The 21,111-nt window shown below is 53.8% G+C and overlaps 5 protein-coding genes across 5 annotated transcripts; 3 read left to right on the plus strand and 2 right to left on the minus strand.

Annotated features, from left to right (window-relative positions):
- Positions 1-972: 972 nt before the first annotated feature.
- On the minus strand, positions 973-2,686 carry MT2 (Sphingolipid C9-methyltransferase 2; the record flags this gene model as incomplete). The annotated part of the gene is made up of 4 exons (XM_051494345.1): positions 973-1,152; positions 1,202-1,953; positions 2,004-2,490; positions 2,585-2,686. 4 exons carry the CDS (start codon positions 2,684-2,686, stop codon positions 973-975), a joined length of 1,521 nt encoding a protein of 506 aa, XP_051356024.1.
- A 484-nt stretch (positions 2,687-3,170) lies between these two features.
- J4E92_002946 (uncharacterized protein) lies at positions 3,171-3,942 on the minus strand (the record flags this gene model as incomplete). Its single annotated transcript, XM_051494346.1, has 2 exons — positions 3,171-3,861; positions 3,938-3,942. The coding sequence occupies 2 exons, from the start codon at positions 3,940-3,942 to the stop codon at positions 3,171-3,173; spliced, it is 696 nt and encodes a 231-aa protein (XP_051356025.1).
- A 1,168-nt stretch (positions 3,943-5,110) lies between these two features.
- On the plus strand, positions 5,111-7,828 carry J4E92_002947 (uncharacterized protein; the record flags this gene model as incomplete). The annotated part of the gene is made up of 3 exons (XM_051494347.1): positions 5,111-5,381; positions 5,437-6,996; positions 7,044-7,828. The coding sequence occupies 3 exons, from the start codon at positions 5,111-5,113 to the stop codon at positions 7,826-7,828; spliced, it is 2,616 nt and encodes an 871-aa protein (XP_051356026.1).
- Positions 7,829-8,557: 729 nt separating this feature from the next.
- J4E92_002948 (uncharacterized protein) lies at positions 8,558-14,159 on the plus strand (the record flags this gene model as incomplete). The annotated part of the gene is made up of 10 exons (XM_051494348.1): positions 8,558-8,602; positions 8,659-8,679; positions 8,749-8,775; positions 8,833-9,210; positions 9,261-12,756; positions 12,866-12,956; positions 13,008-13,055; positions 13,107-13,701; positions 13,751-13,870; positions 13,923-14,159. The coding sequence occupies 10 exons, from the start codon at positions 8,558-8,560 to the stop codon at positions 14,157-14,159; spliced, it is 5,058 nt and encodes a 1,685-aa protein (XP_051356027.1).
- Positions 14,160-16,461: 2,302 nt separating this feature from the next.
- Positions 16,462-20,374, plus strand: J4E92_002949 (uncharacterized protein; the record flags this gene model as incomplete). The annotated part of the gene is made up of 4 exons (XM_051494349.1): positions 16,462-16,612; positions 16,674-16,966; positions 17,176-17,738; positions 17,779-20,374. The coding sequence occupies 4 exons, from the start codon at positions 16,462-16,464 to the stop codon at positions 20,372-20,374; spliced, it is 3,603 nt and encodes a 1,200-aa protein (XP_051356028.1).
- Positions 20,375-21,111: the final 737 nt, after the last annotated feature.

Here is a 21,111-nt window from a genome sequence, read left to right on the forward strand (position 1 = left end):
AGTTTCACACGAGTAGCAAACACTACAACTGAATGACCTAAAAGCAATAAGAGAGCAAAAGGTCATCATTTCTCCCGTCTACTAACGCTCACCCAAGCACTCAAGTCGGGGAAGAGGAAGAGCCGAAAAAATCTGCAAAAAAGAAGTGTCGCAAATTGGCGGTACTGGGAACTATAGACATGTTAGCGAACAATGTCTCAGTAAACCGACTCAATTTAGGAGGTTCAAACGTACTCGAACCCAGGCTGGCGCGGATCTGGATCGGGACAAGCTAAGTTGTCCGCCAGCCACAACGCGACGTCATACCACTAGACCATACCACGGTAGGGCTGTTAGTTTTACTGTACGACAGGGGGGTGGTTGTGCAGTGATGCTTACCCTTGGTGATCTGTTTTGATGGGAAATTTTGGAATTGGTAAATAACTATAGTTGGCAAAAACCAGGAAGATTTGGGAATATTGGGAGTTGGTAAAAGATGAGGGTAACATAGTGGGGAATATGAGTCAAAGTAAAGGTATCGTGGGGACAACCCGCAGTGCCGAGTGGAGAAGAAACACAATTGGGGATAGTTTGCGTCCATAGAATAGCAGCTAGAATCAAACGCATCAGGCAGAATCGGCCGTTGGAGTGGAGACGCCAGTGTGGCTTGTGTTTTCAAACTCATTTGGTAAGGTCAGCACGGGACAGACAGTGAGATGCGTAACGTTCGTTTGTGCTTTCTCAAGATACATAATCCTTCCATGAGTGTGCATATTCTCATGTTCATGAATGTTGACAAGCCCTGTGGGCTGTATCAAACCAACGGCTTCGGCCACTGACTACCATCTTACTTCAGCCCCTATCTGAACCACCCCCACGTCTCCTTCTCGTAGATCCTGAAAGCCTTCTTATATGTTTCCTCTGCTATCGTACTCGTGTTGTATTATGCGTACGAGACTTGGCGAAATCCGGATACATCGTTACACGTGAAGCTTACTGCGCCTTGGACAGCTTCGCCCTGCTAGCAGCGAGCGCAGCAGACAGACTGAACTGGGTGTTGATACCGTCGATGCGGTGAACAGCGTTGAGGTTCTTGACGCAAGTGATCTGGAAGCAGGTAGCAGTTCCCTGGCGGGAGGCGATCGTAGAGTAGGCGAGGAAGTATTCCCAGATCTGGACATGATTAGCATCTGGCAACATAAGTACGCGACCCGTTGCTTACCTTGAACCATCGAATGCCGTACTTGGCAACAACCTTCTCCTTGTTGGCGAGCCAGTTGCGGTACCACCTCCAGAGAGTAGCAGAGTAGTGTACACCGATGGTGTCGACCATCTTGACCTCAAAACCAGCACCCTCGAGCGTGTCGATGACGAAACCAAGGGGAGTAGAAGCGTCGGCACCGGGGAAGACGTATTTGTTCATGAAGAGACCCCAGGTAAAGTCCTCGAATTGCCAAGCCTTACGGAGACCAGCGATTTGGAGGAAGAAGACACCATCGTCGTCGAGCATGTCGTAAACTTGGCGGAAGAAGGAGCTCAAGTGGCGGACACCGACGTGCTCGGCCATCTCGAGACAGGTAATCTTCTGGTAGCCACCAGGAGGAAGGGGAATATCACGGTAGTCCATGCAGAGAACGTTGGACTGGCTCTCTTCGATGCCAGACTTCCTAAGGCCGTTGTTGCCCCAAGCAGTCTGGTTGCGACCGAGAGTGACACCAGTGACGTGAGCGCCGTAGTTCACGGAGGCGAACCTGGTGAGGGTTCCCCAACCGCAGCCAATGTCGAGCATCTTCTCGCCCTTCTTCAGGCCGATCTTTTCGCAGACGACTGACATCTTGTTGTCCTGGAGCTGTTCGAGGCTCTCTTCGGTGTTGATGTCGGAGATGATACCGGAGGTGTAAATCATGCGTGGGCCGAGGAACCAGCCGTAGAAGTCGTCACCGCGGTCGTAGTGGTCGCGTACCTGTTCTTCGTCTGAAGCGGGGTCAGCATATCATCAGTCGATAAATCGTCTAGACACGTACCCTGGGACCTGGAGTGGACGATCATCTCGGGAATCATGCCAAACAGGAAGTGCTTGATCAATCCAAGTGTGAAGCGGGGCTTGGACCAGTCGTGGCGCCATTCGAGGATCTCGAGCATGTCGCCATTGAGCTCTACCTCGCCGTCGAAGTACTTCTCCTGGAACGTCTCGATGGGGATCTGCTTCTTGCCGTAGTATGCGTCGCGGTCCTCGGGCTTGTTGAACTTGAGGTAGTGCTCGATGGGCTTGCCGGGCAGTTTGGCCTTTTCGTTCTTGCGGGGCGCGAACTCAGAGGTGAGCCACCAGAAGGGACCTAGAATGGGGAGGAAGAGGACAAGGGCGAGGAAAACCCATGTCTTGAAGCCCATGCCCCAGCTCCAGGTGATGTAGGCGGGGACGCCCACCAACAGCGAGATGAGGGCATAGTTGTTGAACGAATCGCGACCGGAACCTTCAGCGGGCAGAGGAGCATTCGCAATGGTCGGGTACTGTTGATCGCCAAATGTCAGCTTACGGGCCCGCGGTGTTGACGCTCAATGGCTGGTGGGGTGCTCGTTAAATTGACCACATGCAACCACATACCGATGTCGTCTTGACGCCGCAGTCGAACTCGGGCGTCGTGGGCGAGGGCGCCGGCGGCGTCTCAACCCACTCGAAGTTCTCCTCAGAGGTATTGCTGCTCATCTTGCGTACCGCGGAGCAATTTTGCAAGATGGGAGGTAAACGTGTTGGGATCCCGAGCCTTTAACGGCGGTGAATCTACTAAGCGAACGCACTGGGGTTGCGCCTGCCCCCCCTGCACTGGCCCTGCAGGAGGTCGACTCGTAGCCTAGCTTCAGACCACTCCCAGCACACCGACGGCGACTCCCATGGATTGGCGCGACATACGTTGCAACATTGCCAGCATAACTCTGCCTTGTTGATAAGGCGTGTGGGGCGGAAGTTCACAATCACCCACACCTCAACGTCCAGTATCTTGCCATGAATTCTAGTCTACGCGATAGGCTTTCTCACCAACATATAGGCTCGTTCCTTCTTCGGTCATACACGTGTATGATCTGAGGACCCTTTATTTTCACCAAGATTAACGACAACTTTGTCCAGATGGGAACAATTTTCAGATTTGCCAAGCTTGGTTCTAGCATAAGGGCGGGGCAAGCCCTGGAGCTCAGGACCTCGACGCGTCCGCTAGTAGCTTCCCCCTAACAAAGTCCACCTTCTCCTTGGCCACACCGGCTTTCTCCAGGTACTTCTCCACGCTGCCGTACTTCTCGACCATATAAGAGTTTACATGGCTTACCAAGTCTGGGGGACATATCGCAAACTGTTCGGTCAGACCAATTGATGCCATCTCTTTCAGCCTTCCCTCCCTCTCTGGCTCGAGTTCTGGCTCGGATAGGCGATAGTCTTCGTCGATAGTGGTTTGATCCACACCGAGGAGCAACAGGACCAGCATGACTATGAGCCCGGTTCGGTCCTTGCCCTGCGTGCAGTGGACCAAAACTGGCCAGTTCTTCTCTTCTCCTAATACATCAAAGACCTGTGTGACTTCGCGGGTGCACACGTCCAGCGACTGCTCGGCCAGTCCGACAAGACCCATGTCTTCCATGTGAGGAGCTAAGATTTTGATCGCATCCTTGCGGTAGCCGACAATCATGAGCCCTGCGAGCCTGAAGAACTCAAGCCATGTGAGTTTCGAAAGCAACATGCGCGAGAAGGCCGAGCCATTGAAATTGATTTCGTGGTAGATTATGCCGGGTATCTTGAGGGGCTCCGCTGCGTCGTCGTTGGTTTGAGGGACTGCTGCTGACGCTTTGATTCTTGCATCGTGCTTTTGCGCCTGTTCGATATGCTCTGTTCTAACCGGTCAACACGATGTCAGCTCCTGAGCGTCGCGTCTACCTACTTCGTTCGTAGATCGATGATGCTCTTCACGCCATATTCCTTCAGCAATCTCTGCCTGTCTTGGAAAGAGGCCTCATCTTCAAAAGTCAACCTCGCGCCAAGGCATGTGTGGGAGGTACGCACCAGGTCGTGCACTTCGGAACAGTAAGCCGTTCCTTAGACGGCTGCAGCACGGTCAGCGCAAGACTAATCTCAAGGCGCTTCGGTGGATTACCTAGTTCCTGTTGTTTCATTGACAAACTGGCTGACATCGCGAAAGTTCAAGATACTCTTGAGTGGCGTTTGCAGTTCAGCCATGTTTACTACAGCCGACAGACTAAAATTGGTGGTATACCTAGGTAGCTGTCTGTTGAATCAAGATGGAAAGTTAAAGCTCGGTGACGTAGTCAGCTCACACTAACCGCATCTAACCCGGCTTTGTCTCCCGAGCTTGTCGCTGAAACCAACACGCACCAGTAGACGGAAGTACATCACTACAACAATCAGGATGGAAGCGCGCCATCTTCGTAGCTCACTTGATATCCGGATTGCGCTGTCGCGATCAGCGAACCTAATCACGACACCGTCTGGAAATATCCGTCGCCTATGCATACATTTGAAGAAAGAAACCTGGCCACCACGGTGTGCAAGGGCAATTTCAACACCTACCTCTCAGAACTCTACATCACCTTGGGATACTTGCGAATTTCAGTTTTTGTGGCCGTGTAGACGGTGGAGCACATGTTCAGTTTGTTCCTTGCATGTCGTGCCGCTATGTTCCACTATGCCAAGTGTAACGTTCTGTACGCTGATGTTCTTCGTTCACTCGACGCAGGGCTGTGATCTTCAGATGTGCACCAGGGTGCTGACAGACAGGATGAACCCTCGACGCACTTGGTACATGATTTGACTGCTTCGGTGAGTCCGTCGCTGGCTTCAATCAGGACAGGCAAGGCTATGTCGGGCTCAGGCTAGAACCAGGCCTGGAGTGGTAAGGCTAGTGTGAGATTTCGACGCGGAACGCACCCTTACGGCGATCCTCCACAGGCCTAGGTAGAGCTCAAGGTTGATATGACATCATCGCCGTCCTCTCGTCATTTTAGCCATGGAGGGCGCCGCTGTGTGTGACCCTAGTTGGCGTTTGCCTTTCCCTCTTATTTCTTGTGATCGCCCCCGAAGCAGCGCCTGACACGTTCCCGTCTTGCTTCGACCCGCTCTTTCACAATGGCGACGACAGCCCTTACCACGGACGCGCCCCCCGCGTCTGACAGCAGACCCTTGAAGCAATCGGAACAGGCGGCTCCACCGCGATCCTCCGCCGAGACGAACATGCGTTGCCCTGACCCATCCGCGCATCAGCATCCAAAGACCAGCGCATTGCAAAACCAGGCGTCGGCAGCGGCGCTTTACTCGCACAACCACGGTAGCCCTGCCAAAGCAAACGTGTCGAAGCCCATCAATCCGCTCGGAGCAGACGGAAAGCTCTCGTCGGCCAGTGAGTGCAATGTTATGATTACCGCATTACATCATACCCTAACAGAGATCCACAGGCGCTGCGACGAGCCTCAAATACGCAAAAGTCCAAGACCTTCCCAGCTACCCCGTGGTGGGAATTGATACACAGTCCTCTGCCGGAGCCGCCGCATTACTCGCCAACCAGAACAAGAAGAGCCCGGAGTGGTGGAAACCCGAACAATCTTCCGCGGCAGGCAAGGCTGCGTTGCTCGCAAACGGTTACAAGATGGCGCCCATGTGGCAGCCAGAAGCAAGCGCAGCAGGCTCAAAGGCCGCGCTTCTCGCCCATAGAGATGGCGGAAAGCTGAACCTATGGCAGCCTGAAGCTAGTGCTGATGGTCATTCTGCTGCTACCATCGCTATGCGCAAGGCAGCACCCAGCGCAGACGTGGATTACGGATATACAGACCAGGGCAGGAAGAATGCCTTTACTGCAGCCACCGACGCCCACTCGGCATCAAGACGCAAGCGCGCTCAATCAAACCCACCCACTGCGCCGCTGTATCCAGACTCAAAGAACTCTGCAAGGAACGCATTGGGCGCAGCAACGCTTGCCCACAGTGCATCGACCCGGGCCAAACCTCAAGCAACTCCTGTTGACTCCAGTCGCGGCGGCTATGGTGCTATGGAAGCCGCACGTATCCAGCATGCGAAGAGCATCTCGCGCGACATGTACACGAGCGCTCCACCAGTTGCACTAGAGACGGAAGAGAAGAAGCATAACGATGCCCTTCGAGCTTCCGCCATTTCCATGGCCAAGAAGATTTACGATGTGCAGCAGCAACACATTGATGGCGCATCAGGCCAGTCCATTGCCCGTACAGGAGCGACGGCAGCCCATAGTCAACAGCCTGCAACCGGCGAGGCCGACATCAAGCAGCAAGCTATGCGCTATATTGGGATCCAGGAGGCTGCGCAGAAGCTCGCACAAGAAAGACTATCCAAGATAGGATACGACGAGAACGCCGCTTACCGAAGCTATTACGGCTATGATCAGCCGACACGCTCGAAGCTCTCTATGCGGCGTGGACGCAACCGCGCGCACAGCGCTTCCGAGACAGCTCCGGCGCAAGATTCGGATTCTGACGAAGACGACTTCCGCTCAAGACGAATTCGCACGCAGATGGACCAATTCAACAAACAGCTGGCTGATGTCGATGCAAAGAAACGCGAGAACGACCGCAAGTCCTTGCTTGCTGCAGCACAGCGCAAGGTACAAGCTCAAATGCAGGGCATGGATAAGCAGATCTATGATAAGACTGGCAAGATGTCATCCGCAATGGTGGACGATTGGGATGAGAAGGCGCGACAGCGAGCCCTAGCCAACTCTGAAACCCGTATGGAAAATCACGGAAGAGTACACATCGGTAACGGTAAATGGATGGACCAAGGAGACATTGATGCTATTGCCCAAGCGAGGATTCAGCCTACATTGGACGAGATCACCGAGAAGACGGATAAGCGCCGTGCCGAGGACGAGAGACGACGTGCTGAGGAGGAAGAGCGCCGACTTGACCAGGAGCAAGAGAAGCGCCGCATCCGAACGGAGAAAGAGCGTGCCGCCGAGATCAAGGCAGAGGAGAAGCAGGGCAGGGGTACGTATTCATCATCGCATAGTTCTCACAATACTAACCTTTGACAGACGAAGAGAAGAGGGCTGCCAAAGCGCGGGCTGCCGAAGAGAAACTAGCAGCGAAACAGGCAAAGGAAGCTGAGAAGACCAAGACTGCAGGAGAACAACGCAAATCAAAAGAGATCACCACGGCTGAACCTGCAGTGGTGGCCAATGAAACTCCACGCGATAACGAGGATCTGTACGAAGAGGCAGAGCTCACAGAAGCTCACCCCATACCGGAGCACGATTCGGCCGATCCAACCTCGCCGACGTCCCAAGGATCCTCCAAGGGTTTCAAGTCACTCTTGAGCAAACTGAAGAGGCGTTCCAAGCATGCTCCTGCGGCAGAGACCGAAGGTACTACCAAAGAACAAGAGCCTGGCTTCATCGGTGGCGCGACTCTCCGAAACTCCGTCTCACAACCCCAGTCTCAATCTCTCTCTTCAAAGAGCGCTAGCGAACCGGCTCGTGAATCGATAGACAGCCGCATATCTGGTGAGGCCGATCGCCCAAAGGACTTGGGTCATGTTGAGCCTTCGTATGTTCCTCACGTTGGTGTCGTCAAGGAAGAACGCTATTCAGACGTCTCATCTCTGTCTGGCGATGAAGATGAATTCAGCTTGGCACGTGGGAGGTCTGCAGAACGTGTTGTAAGCGGGGCCACAGCGACATCTGCTGGCGAGAGCTTCGAGGAAGCGCGTGACCATTTCGATGAAGCCCTGGCACCACCCCCAGCATTTGGCTCGGATGCAGAGAAGGCCAGGAAGGGAAGTCCAAATCGAGAGTCAAAGTTCCAGGAAGTGGGATTGTAGGCCTTGTGATGATCAGACAAGGAAATGAGTTTCGTATCTGCCATGCTTGATTTGAAGGTTGTAATGGTTGCTATGTTTGGGATTACGTTCAGTGCGAGTAGTCTGCGATGGTATCGGAAGCACAAGCATGGCCTTGATGTATAATGTAATGTCTTACTCTGTATGAGATCGTCTTGAAGTTCTTGGGGTCATCTTGAAGGTTGTCCAGAGATATCAATGTGGAATTCGCGTTTTGTTCTCATGCTCAATGCGCGGAGACGCGCCGGGGAACTACGGGTTCCCGCGTCACTTAGCCCCACGACTTGCTGTTGTACGAACACGCGAAATGATGAACTGAATGCTAATTCAAGGTGCGATAGACGAGATATTCCCTTCGACTTCTCGCCAACGTGGTAAAGGCATCAAAAACGTTGGCGTGGAAAGTGAGCGTACTCGGGATTGGTCGCTGCAGCAAACGTCATTGGGTAAAGCTGCCACAATTGGGTTTTACCTAATCGGGAGCTTTGCCAAGCATAGGGCGAACCAGCGTATGTGGAAACAACACCAGGAGCTCCTTTCTCGAACAGCATCACCCTCCACGACCCCGACCCCGCCTTATACGACCGTCTCTCATTTCCTATCACGCGCTTCTGGAGTTGTGCACCTGGGTCTACTTCTTCCTTTTCTTCCGATACCCGATTCTTGCGCGCTTTCTCACCCCGGTGAGCTTGGAGCTGGACTGTCGCAAACATGGCCCAGCGACAGGTGCCATTGCACGTCACTCAGCCGACGCTGGTATGTGCCGCATCAGACCCTTGCATGCCAAAGTGCTTGAAGCTAACAATTGACAGCTCACGAACCTCAACATTCTCGTACGTTGGTCCCAGGCCTCGCTTTCCGCGAACAAGGCAACCAAGGACCTCAGCTAACACATAGTCCAGCCGGCATCGATATCATGGCAAAACTGCGTACGTAATCCCACAAGGTGTATGCACACGACAAAGTTATGCTAACAGCCACCGTAGACACTCGAGTCCGACAAGTACGTTTGCGTGCGCCAGGTCAACAACGAAGCCAACGCGCCCGCCGAGACCGTCATCATCGACCTCAAGAACACCAACAATGTCATCCGGAGACCGATTCGCGCCGACAGCGCCATCATGCACTTGACTGAGCCCATCATCGCTCTCAAGGCTCAAGGCCGGACACTGCAGCTGTTCAACCTCGAGACCAAAGAGCGTCTGCAGACCTACAGCCATCAGGAGGACATCCAATTCTGGAGGTGGATCAGCCAGACGACACTTGCGCTAGTCAGCACAAAGGCCGTATACCACTGGGATGTGCTTGATTCGAAGAACGCTGTTGCGCCGCGTAAGATCTTCGATCGCCAAGAACAGCTCGAGGTATGTGAACTGGGCCATTCAGCGCCAATCGCATCTAACCCGCTGTGTAGAACAACCAGATCATCAACTACGTTACCAACGATGACGAGAGCTGGTCTTGCTTGGTCGGTATCACATCGAACCCCGCCGGTGGCATTCGTGGAAACATGCAGCTCTTCTCCAAGGCGAGGAACGTTAGCCAACCCCTCGAGGGTCACGCTGCTACCTTTGGCACACTCCGTCTCGATGGCGCCTCAACCGACACGAAGATCTTCGCCTTCGCTGTGAAATCTTCATCTGGAGAAGCCAAGATCAACATCGTCGAGGTCGACCACAACGCCGCAAACCCAGCCTTCCCGAAGCGCCTCATTCCGATCCACTGGCCCGCCGAGGGTACTGGTGACTTCCCGCTCGGCATCCATATCGCGCAAAAGTACGGCATTTTAATCGTAATTACGAAGTTCGGTTTCATTCACCTTCACGACCTCGAGACCGGTACCGCTCTGTTCCTGAACCGGATATCTGAGGAGACAGTCTTCACAACGGCGCGAGATGACGAAGGCACTGGTGTAGTCGTCATCAACAAGCGCGGACAGGTTCTGCACACAACCATTCGGGAAGACACCCTGATTCCCTACATCATGGAGAACCCGGCGTGTGCTGAAATTGCGTACAAGCTTGCCTCCAAGGGCGGGCTTCCAGGCGCAGATCAGCTCTACTCCCAGCGATTCGAGACGCTCATGTCCCAGGGAAACTTCGCGGAAGCCGCAAAGGTCGCTGCCAACTCGCCCCGGGGCTTCCTCCGCACAATGAACACGATCAACAGGCTGCGCCAGGTTCCCAACCAACCTGGTCAGATCACCACTCTGCTACAATACTTTGGTCAATTACTAGACAAGGGTGGTTTAAACAAGGAGGAAACTCTGGAGTTGGCCCGTCCTGTTTTCGCTCAGGGCCGCAAGCACCTCATCGAGAAGTGGCAGAAGGAAGGCAAGCTTCACTGCTCAGAGGAGCTCGGTGATCTCGCCAAACCCCACGATCTGAACCTCGCTTTGGCCATCTACAAGGAGGCGAACGTATCCCAAAAGGTTGTCGCAGCGCTCGCGGAGCTCGGCCACTACGATCTCATCCTGCAGTACTGCAACGGCGTTGGCTACACACCCGATTACAACGTCTTGCTTCAGCACGTTGTTCGTATCAATGCCGAGAAGGGAGCCGAGTTTGCTTCTCAGCTAGCGAAGAACGAAGGTGGCCCACTGATCAGCATCGACCGCGTTGTCGACATCTTCCAGTCACAGGGCATGATCCAACAGGCAACCGCTTTCCTCCTGGATGTTCTCTCCAACGATCTACCCGAAGAGGGCCACATGCAGACCAAGCTCCTCGAGATGAACTTGCTCAATGCCCCTCAGGTCGCAGATGCTATCCTGGGCAATGAAATGTTCCACCACTACGACAAGATGCGCATCGCTCAGCTCTGCGAGAACGCTGGTCTGCTTACTCGTGCTCTGGAACACAATGATGACCCAGCCGCGATCAAGCGTATCATTGTTCAGACCGACAAGCTTCCAGAAGAGTGGCTCATCAACTACTTCGGTCAGCTCACAGTCGAGCTGTCGCTTGAGTGCTTGGACGCCATGCTCACTACCAACATCCGCCAAAACCTTCAAGCTGTCATCCGCATCGCCCAGAAGTACTCTGATCTGCTTGGCGCCACCAAGATCATCGATCTGCTAGAGAAGCACCGTACCGCGGAGGGTCTGTACTTCTTCCTGGGTTCCATTGTCAACGTCAGCGAAGATCCCGACGTTCACTTCAAGTACATCGAGGCTGCGACCACTATGGGCCAACTCAACGAAGTTGAGCGTATCTGCCGAGAGAGTCAATTTTTGAATGGAGAAAAGGTCAAGAACTTCTTGAAGGAGGCCAACCTCACGGAACAGCTTCCTCTGATTATTGTCTGCGACCGCTTCAACTTCATCCACGATCTTGTACTGTACCTCTACAAGAAGCAGCAGTTCAAGTCTATCGAAGTCTACGTTCAGAGGGTCAACCCTGCCAGGACACCGGCTGTCGTTGGCGGTCTGCTCGATGTGGACTGCGATGAAAGCATCATCAAGGGCCTTCTGGCTTCAGTAACGCCGTCGTCGATTCCAATCGATGAGTTGGTTGCCGAGGTTGAGTCGCGAAACCGATTGAAGCTTCTTCTCCCGTTCTTGGAGCAGACACTTGCAAGTGGCAACCAGCAGCAAGCCGTCTACAATGCCTTGGCCAAGATCTACATCGATTCCAACAACAACCCGGAGAAGTTCCTGAAGGAGAACGACCAATACGACACTCTCACCGTTGGCAAGTACTGCGAGAAGCGTGACCCCAACCTGGCTTTCATCGCCTACAGCAAGGGACAGAATGACCTTGAGCTGATTCATATCACCAACGAGAACGCCATGTTCAAGGCCCAAGCACGTTACCTTCTGGAGCGAGCCGATTCCGAGGTTTGGGATTATGTCCTGAGTCCTAACAACATCCATCGCCGATCGCTCGTAGACCAAGTCACTTCCTCGGCTGTTCCTTCGTCCACCGATCCAGACAAGGTCTCTGTTGCTGTGAAGGCTTTCATCACTGGTGACATGCCTGCTGAGCTGATCGACCTGCTGGAGAAGATTATCTTGGAGCCAACTACATTCAGTGATAACCCGTCCCTTCAGAACTTGCTGATGCTCACTGCCTGCAAGTCCGATCGCGGTAGAGTTATGAACTACATCCAGCAACTCGATCAGTACAGCCCTGAGGACATTGCCCAGCAATGTATCGAGGTCGGCATGTACGACGAGGCCTTCGAGATCTTCAAGAAGCACGAGAATCACGTCGAGGCTGCCAACGTCCTCATTGAGCACATTGTTTCAATTGATCGAGCATATGAATATGCTGACAGGGTTGACACGCCTGAGGTGTGGAGCAGGGTCGCCAAGGCACAGCTGGACGGTCTTCGTGTCACGGACTCAATCGAATCTTACATCCGTGCCGGAGATGCATCCAACTACCTGGAAGTCATTGAGATTGCTACCCACGCTGGCAAGGACGAAGACTTGATCAAGTTCCTGAGAATGGCTCGCAAGACTCTTCGTGAGGTACCCGTCGACACCGCCTTGGCTTTCTGTTTCGCTCGTACCAACCAACTACCCGAGCTCGAGGACTTTCTCCGCGCCACCAACGTTGCAGATGTTGAAGCGTCAGGTGACAAGGCTTACGAGGAGGGTTACCATGAGGCGGCCAAGATCTTCTTCACTAGCATTTCGAACTGGGCGAAGCTTGCAACCACTCTTGTGCACCTGGAGGACTACCAAGCTGCTGTCGAGTGTGCCAGGAAGGCCAACTCCGTCAAGGTCTGGAAGCAAGTCAACGAAGCCTGCGTCGCGAAGAAGGAATTCCGTCTCGCCCAGATTTGCGGTCTCAACCTGATCGTCCACGCCGAAGAGCTCACCGATCTCGTTAAGCAGTACGAGCGCAATGGCTACTTCGACGAGCTGATTAGCCTGCTCGAGGCTGGTCTTGGATTGGAACGCGGTAAGTTTACCCCTCTGACAACTACCGTCCCGTTAAAAAATTCAACCCTTCAACAATCATAACCCGTGACAACTACACTATGTACAAGATGCTAACGCAGTCAATCTAGCCCACATGGGGATGTTCAGCGCACTTGGAGAGGCTCTAGCCAAGTACCACCCCGAGCGTGTGATGGAGCACTTGCGTCTTTTCTGGTCAAGGTCGGTTTTCGAGTAAACTTCGCTTATCTGCATTCAACTGACGGCCCATAGGATCAACATTCCAAAGATGATTCGTGCAACAGAGGAGGCCCATCTATGGTGAGTGCAATCGCGAACAACATTCGTGCCACTCGGTTCTAATATTTCTAGGCCCGAACTCATCTTCCTCTACGTCCACTATGATGAGTGGGACAACGCCGCCCTTGCCATGATGGAGCGTGCCGCAGATGCCTGGGAGCACCAAGCATTCAAGGACACCATCACCAAGGCTACTAACGTTGAGATCTACTACCGGGCTTTGGGCTTCTACCTTGAGGAGCAGCCAACTCTCCTGACCGACCTCCTGCAGGCTTTGACTCCCCGAATCGACGTCAACCGTGTTGTCCGCATGTTCGTCAAATCTGACAACATTCCTCTGATCAAGCCTTTCCTCCTCAACGTCCAGTCGCAGAACAAGCGCGAGGTTAACAACGCCCTCAACGATCTCTTGATCGAAGAGGAGGACTACAAGACACTCCGCGACTCGGTCAACAACTACGACAACTACGATCCCGTTGACCTTGCCCAGCGCCTGGAGAAGCACGACCTGGTGTTCTTCCGTCAAATCGCAGCCGACATCTACCGCAAGAACAAGCGATGGGAGAAGTCCATCACTCTCAGCAAGCAGGACAAGTTGTTCAAGGACGCTATTGAGACCTCTGCCATGTCAGGCAAGGCCGATGTCGTTGAGGATCTGCTCCGCTACGTAAGTTGGTCTCTGTACTCACCAAGTACCACACTAATCCGCAATACAGTTCGTCGATATTGGCAGCCGCGAGTGCTACGTTGGTATGCTCTATGCCTGCTACGACCTCCTCCGCCCTGACATCATTCTCGAGATGTCATGGCGCAACGGTCTGCACGACTTCACCATGGTATGCAAATACTCTTCCGTGTGTGCTTTGCAAATCACTAACGTTTCACCAGCCATACATGATCAACCTCATCTCCCAACAGACGGCCGCTCTCGAGATGCTCAAGAAGGACAACGAGGAGCGCAAGACCCGCGAGGTGTCGCAACAGAAGAAGGAGGACGACACTCCGATCCTTGGCTCGCGTCTCATGCTCACTCAGGGTCCGATGACTTCGGCCCCGTCCCCAGGTCCCTATGGACAGCCCAACGGCATTGCCCCGCAGCCAACTGGAGGCTTCCGCCCCTTTTAGACGCTGTCCAAATGGAGACGAGCTTGCTACTCCGCAAATGGGGGTAGTCAAGGGTTCTCTTCACACTACATATTGATGATTGGTGGAGCATGCAAAAGCGAACGGAGGGTTCATAGGTTTTGGGCAGTTTGCGGCAATGTACTCTACAGGCGTTCAAGGTGGCCTCTTAGTCTGGATGCTTCACATATAGAACATCTTCAGGCTTCTGTACTCTAGTTAATCACTTCATTTGCGCTGATATCTCGTATTCGCTGTGGATGTTCGCGTGTTGTGATCCCAATGATGTTGCACCCTGGAGTTGGACATGCATCACGAAGGTACTCACACCTGATGAATCGTTAGTATGTCAATATGATGACTGACGATCTTAACACCACGTTTCCGTCTCAGTATTCGCAATACTAGCATGATGTCACTATTGTTGCGACCATCACGCACCAATGAGAGTCCTGGGCAGTGACGGGTTGTAGAATTATGGACATGCCCGGCTCCTACATGCATTTATTGTGTACTGTACGAGATATCCGAACGTACCCTGGAGGTACTCACTACTAGGAGGACTTGCGCAGGCGTGGATTCGGCCAGTCGTTACGAATACAAAGCTTGTTTCTGGTTGAGCGTATCAATGCTGCGCAGGGCGAATACCTCCACGGGCCTTTTTATATTGGTGCTGGTGGTTGAGTATCACATATCCTTAGGCCTCGACTCTGCGTGGTACCACGCTAATCTAGGAAAAACCGAACATCCTAGAGCCTACGTTGATGCTGGGTCACCTACTTTGCAAGTTTTTGTTTTAATGTAATCTGCAAACATGTTCAGTTTCTTCTTATACGAGGTGCTACCATGGTTGAGAACGAAGAGGTCCACTTAAGACGGACCTGGCAGACCCCCGTTACCAAAGATCCAATTCCTACAGTACGCAACCAGACTTTGCACTACCTACACGTTTTTCGTCACGTGTCGATGGCGAGCCTTCCAAGGTTGGCTTTAGTTGTTCTCAACCTTGGTACTTAGCGAGTACTTTATGTCCTTTTCGAATAGCATAATCGCTATGACGAGCTGAGACACAATGCGATGCAGTGATACACGAAATGTCGATGTACCGTTGATCGAACCTTGGAAAGCACAACAGATACCCCGAGGACAGGCTGTGGTGACCCAAGAAAAGGTTTCTGTGTATGCCCACGGATAAATTAGCTCAACCGTTCGGGCGTCAATGTGCCAAGTAGCGAGTGTTTGAAGCTCCGTATCGCAGGTGCATGATCTTTGCCAAGCAATCTTGGAAGACTAGTACACGAGTAATGTTTCCAGATGCAGCCACTGAATGCCTCAAACGACCCCATCGTAAGCTAACGTCACCGGTTTCGAAGAGTCGCTCATAGCCAAGTCAAGTCTAGATCTACGTAACCATCTGTCATGGTGAGAGGCGGAACCGCATGGGCGTGATGCGCAGCCGGTAATAGCTCAGACCCATGTTCCGAATACTCCTCGCAGCTATGCAGGTACGCGGCCACGAAGCGAGGCAAAGGTCGGAAAAGTATACCGTGAACGAGGTTAAATAGCGAGGTTGCCCTCGACGGTCATAAGGAGCTCGGTAGAGGAACCTACGCCGAAGGAAAGCGCTGGATAAGCACGACATTTTTCCGCGATGCCGAGCTTTCTCCGATGCGGTAGACACTGCTCTGGCAGCTGGGCTGGAGATGGGATGATCTCGCGAATGGGTTGCCAGAGGGGTCAGAGTGGGTAGCGGTCAAGGTTTCATTGAGCGTCGACGACACCGGACGAGGTGCGTGTGGCTTTGGCTAGGCGCCCCACGTGCTTAGTGGGCGTGGGATATGTAGAGCAAAAAGGTTTTATACATGTTTAAGATTCTGGTACGCGGTGGGGCAGGGCCTGTGACGACGGTGACAATTTCAATCGTGTCGCACACGGGGTGGTTCCGTCGGCGAACCTTGTCAGTGCCCCTCCATTATCTCCCCGCGCGAGGGAGCTCTGGCCAGGTGGTGGCATGCAGCTATCCATGGTTAGCTTGGTTGCTTTTCAGGTGGCCGACGGGGTCTCTGCAGCGTGTTTCCATCTGGCTTGGCTGTGTGGATCTGTTTTGGGATTAAACTCGCGCTCTGCACATGGTTGAGCGAGTGAGTCGTAGCAAGTAGCAGACCCTGGATATCCGATAGTCGGTACCATAATAAATTGGCGCTGTATCCTACTTCTTCTGCGCCTTTCAGACCTCCCCCTCTCCTCCTCTCTCTCACTACCTCTACCCCCTCTCTTACCCCAATACACACAGCCGTCATTCAGCATGACGACGCTTGCAGTTGACCAGAACGCCTCGTCGGCCATTGACGAGAACGACTTCGACGAGGACCATGGCGAGCACCACCCCCACAGGAACTCGGTCCACCACAAGCTGCGTGCGAGCAGCTCCATCATGCAGCTGAAGAAGCTGCTGGGTACGTTGGCCGAGCACAATGGCTCACTCCTCGCTCTGCGGCGCTCTAACAGCTCTGCCAGTTGCCAACCGAGGAGAAATCCCCATCCGTATCTTCCGAACAGCGCACGAGCTGTCGCTGCACACTGTGGCCGTCTACAGTCATGAGGACCGCCTCAGCATGCACAGGCAAAAGGCCGACGAGGCGTACGAGATTGGCGCCCGCGGCCAGTACACGCCTGTCGGTGCTTACCTGGCGGGCGATGAGATCATCAAGATCGCGGTCGAGCACAACGTGAACATGATTCACCCAGGCTACGGCTTCTTATCGGAGAATGCAGAGTTCGCGCGCAACGTCGAGAAGGCTGGCCTCATTGTGAGTTTTACCGCTTTGTTTACGCTATGACGGAGCTGCGTGGAGGGGTCGCCGCTGCCTATCAGCCGCTGCTGAGCCTATCGCTCCCGCGCGAGATGAGGCATTGGCGGGGCCGATCCCCAAGCAGCCCGGCGCCGATCACCGCAGCGCCCATGGCCTTTTTTTTCCTACCCATGCAATATGCGACTCATGCTTACTTCTGCTTTTAGTTCGTGGGCCCCTCTCCCGACACCATCGACGCGCTCGGCGACAAGGTCTCGGCGCGAAAACTCGCCGTCAAGTGCAACGTCCCCGTTGTGCCAGGAACCCCGGGACCCGTCGAGAAGTTTGAGGATGTCAAGGCCTTTACCGACGAGTATGGCTTTCCCATCATCATCAAGGCCGCTTTCGGCGGTGGTGGCCGTGGTATGCGTGTAGTACGCGAGCAAGAGACGCTCAAGGACTCGTTCGAGCGCGCCACTTCAGAGGCCAAGTCGGCCTTCGGTAACGGAACTGTCTTCGTCGAGCGCTTCCTCGACAAGCCCAAGCACATTGAAGTCCAGCTTCTCGGTGACAACCAGGGCAACGTCGTCCATCTCTACGAGCGTGACTGCAGTGTCCAGCGTCGTCACCAGAAGGTCGTTGAGATTGCTCCCGCCAAGGACCTCCCAGTTGAGACTCGTGATGCTATCCTTGCCGACGCCGTCAGGCTTGCACAGAGTGTCAAGTACAGGAACGCCGGAACTGCAGAGTTCTTGGTTGACCAGCAAAACCGCTACTACTTCATAGCTATGTACTCCCGACGCCTATTTACAGGATGAAATAACTAATAGCCCTATAGAAATCAACCCCCGTATCCAAGTCGAGCACACCATCACCGAAGAGGTCACTGGTATCGACATTGTTGCGGCACAGATCCAGATCGCAGCAGGTGCATCTCTCGAGCAGCTTGGCTTGACCCAAGACCACATCTCCACACGAGGCTTTGCCTTCCAATGCCGAATCACCACAGAAGACCCTGCTCAGAGCTTCGCGCCTGATACTGGAAAGATCGAGGTGTACCGCTCTGCCGGTGGTAACGGAGTCCGTCTTGACGGTGGTAACGGTTTCGCCGGAGCCATCATCACCCCTCACTACGACTCTATGTTGGTCAAGTGCTCTTGCCGCGGTTCCACATACGAGATCGTCCGCCGAAAGATGCTCCGTGCTCTAGTTGAGTTCCGTATCCGTGGCGTCAAGACCAACATTCCCTTCTTGATCAAGCTCCTCACACATCCCACCTTCGTCGACGGACAATGCTGGACAACCTTCATTGACGACACTCCCGCTCTCTTCGACTTGATCGGCTCTCAGAACCGTGCCCAGAAGCTCCTCGCATACCTGGGTGACCTCGCTGTCAACGGCAGTCAGATCAAGGGTCAGATCGGTGAGCCCAAGTTCAAGGGCGTTATTCCCATCCCGGCGATCCACGACAACAACGGCAAGAAGGTCGACACCTCCGCACCTTGCACCGAGGGATGGAGGAACGTCATTCTCAAGGACGGTCCCGAGGGATTCGCCAAGGCTGTTCGCGCCAACAAGGGTTGCTTGATCATGGACACCACATGGCGTGATGCTCATCAGTCGCTTCTCGCCACTCGTGTTCGAACTGTTGACTTGCTCAACATCGCTAAGGAGACCAGCCATGCCTTCTCCAACGCATGGGCTCTGGAGTGCTGGGGTGGTGCTACTTTCGATGTCGCCATGCGTTTCCTCTACGAAGACCCCTGGGAGCGTCTTAGGAAGATGCGCAAGCTCGTACCCAACATTCCGTTCCAGATGCTCCTCCGCGGCGCCAACGGTGTTGCGTACTCCTCGTTGCCCGACAACGCCATCTTCCACTTCTGTGAGCAGGCCAAGAAGAACGGTGTCGATATCTTCCGTGTCTTCGACGCGTTGAACGACGTAGAGCAGCTTGAGGTTGGTGTCAAGGCCGTCCTCAAGGCTGGTGGTGTCGCTGAGGGTACCGTGTGCTACAGTGGTGACATGCTCAACCCCAAGAAGAAGTACAACCTGGAGTACTACTTGGATGTTGTCGACAAGATCGTCAAGATGGGAGCGCACATCCTCGGTATCAAGGACATGGCTGGTGTACTCAAGCCCCGTGCCGCCCGTCTCTTGATCGGTACCATTCGCGAGAAGTACCCCGATCTCCCTATCCACGTGCACACCCACGACTCTGCCGGAACTGGTGTTGCATCTATGGTTGCCTGTGCTGAGGCTGGTGCGGACGCTGTTGATGCCGCTATCGACAGCATGTCGGGTATGACTTCTCAGCCTAGCATGGGTGCCATCCTCTCATCTCTCGAGGGCACCGACTTCGACGCTGGTCTGGACGCACATATGATCCGTAACTTGGACGCATACTGGGCCCAGCTCCGTCTCCTCTACTCACCCTTCGAGGCCGGTCTTACCGGACCCGACCCCGAAGTCTACGAGCACGAGATTCCCGGAGGTCAGCTTACCAACTTGATCTTCCAGGCATCGCAACAAGGTCTTGGTGAGCAATGGGCTCAGACCAAGAAGGCGTACGAGCAGGCCAACGACTTGCTCGGCGACATCGTCAAGGTCACCCCCACTTCCAAGGTCGTTGGTGACTTGGCTCAATTCATGGTCTCCAACAAGCTGTCCTACGACGACGTCCTAGCCAAGGCTGACCAACTCGACTTCCCATCATCTGTCCTCGAGTTCTTCGAGGGACTCATGGGTCAGCCATACGGCGGTTTCCCCGAGCCCCTCCGCTCGCAAGCTCTCCGTGAGCGGAGAAAGATGGACAAGCGCCCTGGTCTCTACCTTGAGCCCGTCGATATTCCCAAGATCAAGGCAGACCTCAAGGCCAAGTGGGGTGATGCGACAGAGTGTGATGTTGCATCATACATCATGTACCCCAAGGTCTTTGAGGACTACAAGAAGTGGACCACTAAGTACGGAGATCTCTCCGTCCTGCCCACTCGTTACTTCTTGTCGCGCCCTGAGATCGGCGAGGAGTTCCACGTCGAACTTGAGAAGGGTAAGGTTCTCATCCTCAAGCTCCTCGCCATCGGTCCTCTATCCGAGCAGACCGGTCTGCGTGAAGTCTTCTACGAGATGAACGGTGAGACCCGTACCGTCACTGTGGAGGACCAACACGCGGCTATCGAGAACGTCTCGCGACCCAAGGCCGATCCCACAGACAGCAGCCAAGTCGGATCACCCATGTCCGGTGTTTTGGTTGAGGTCCGCGTCCACGATGGTAGCGAGGTCAAGAAGGGTGACCCGGTTGCTATTCTCAGCGCCATGAAGATGGAGATGGTCATCTCCGCACCACACTCTGGAAAGGTCAGCGGCCTGTCAGTACGTGAGGGTGACTCGGTCGACTCTGGCGACTTGGTCTGCAAGCTCGTCAAGTGAGCATATCGCTTGGATAGTTTGCTTTGTTTATGAGAGTTATGAAATCCAAGAATGGACATGATTAGATAGTAACGAATTACGGCGCTAGGATGCCATTTCAACTTCAAACTCGTTCATATGTTCTCTCTGATCGTGTCTGTGAACGTTGAACTACACGGCTTCTGAAGCTTTGCGTAGCTTTCACACAGATATTGATCGTTTATAAACTCTGCAAGGAAAGCCTTTCATCTTGTCCCAAGCCCCCAATTTCCAGTCTGCCCAGAAGCATACACCGCATTACAACTTAACATATGTTCAGGAGATCATAGGCCTAGGAGGTATCCAGTGGGGTTTGTCCCGGCTGATCCACAAGACATGCCGTAGCGTCTACATCAGGTCATAACGCAGTAAAGACAGGCCTCTTAACCCCATGGTTATTACTACACTGCTGCAAAAGGAAACCGCAAAGAAATATTTCACTCGCTACAGAGTACACATGGGACGAACCTGTACAGCATCGCATGTGTGTTGAGCTTCGGTAGTTGTTACACCGAAACAAAGCTACCACCACCCAACCCCAGACTCCAAGAAATGCAGCATAGCTAGCCTAGTCTAAACGGAAGGCCCTACCCGTATGCAGGTTCCCTTGAACCGAGCTCCAAACGCCCAAACGCCATGTCAGATCCAAGGGATCCACTCGATCGAACCACTTGATCGGGAGAAGCCGGAACGCAGCCACACCTCCTACAAGCTACAAG

This window comes from Alternaria infectoria, assembly GCF_024043175.1.
Source record: "Alternaria infectoria strain BMP 0036 chromosome Unknown scaffold_3, whole genome shotgun sequence".
Classification (NCBI taxonomy): domain Eukaryota; kingdom Fungi; phylum Ascomycota; class Dothideomycetes; order Pleosporales; family Pleosporaceae; genus Alternaria; species Alternaria infectoria.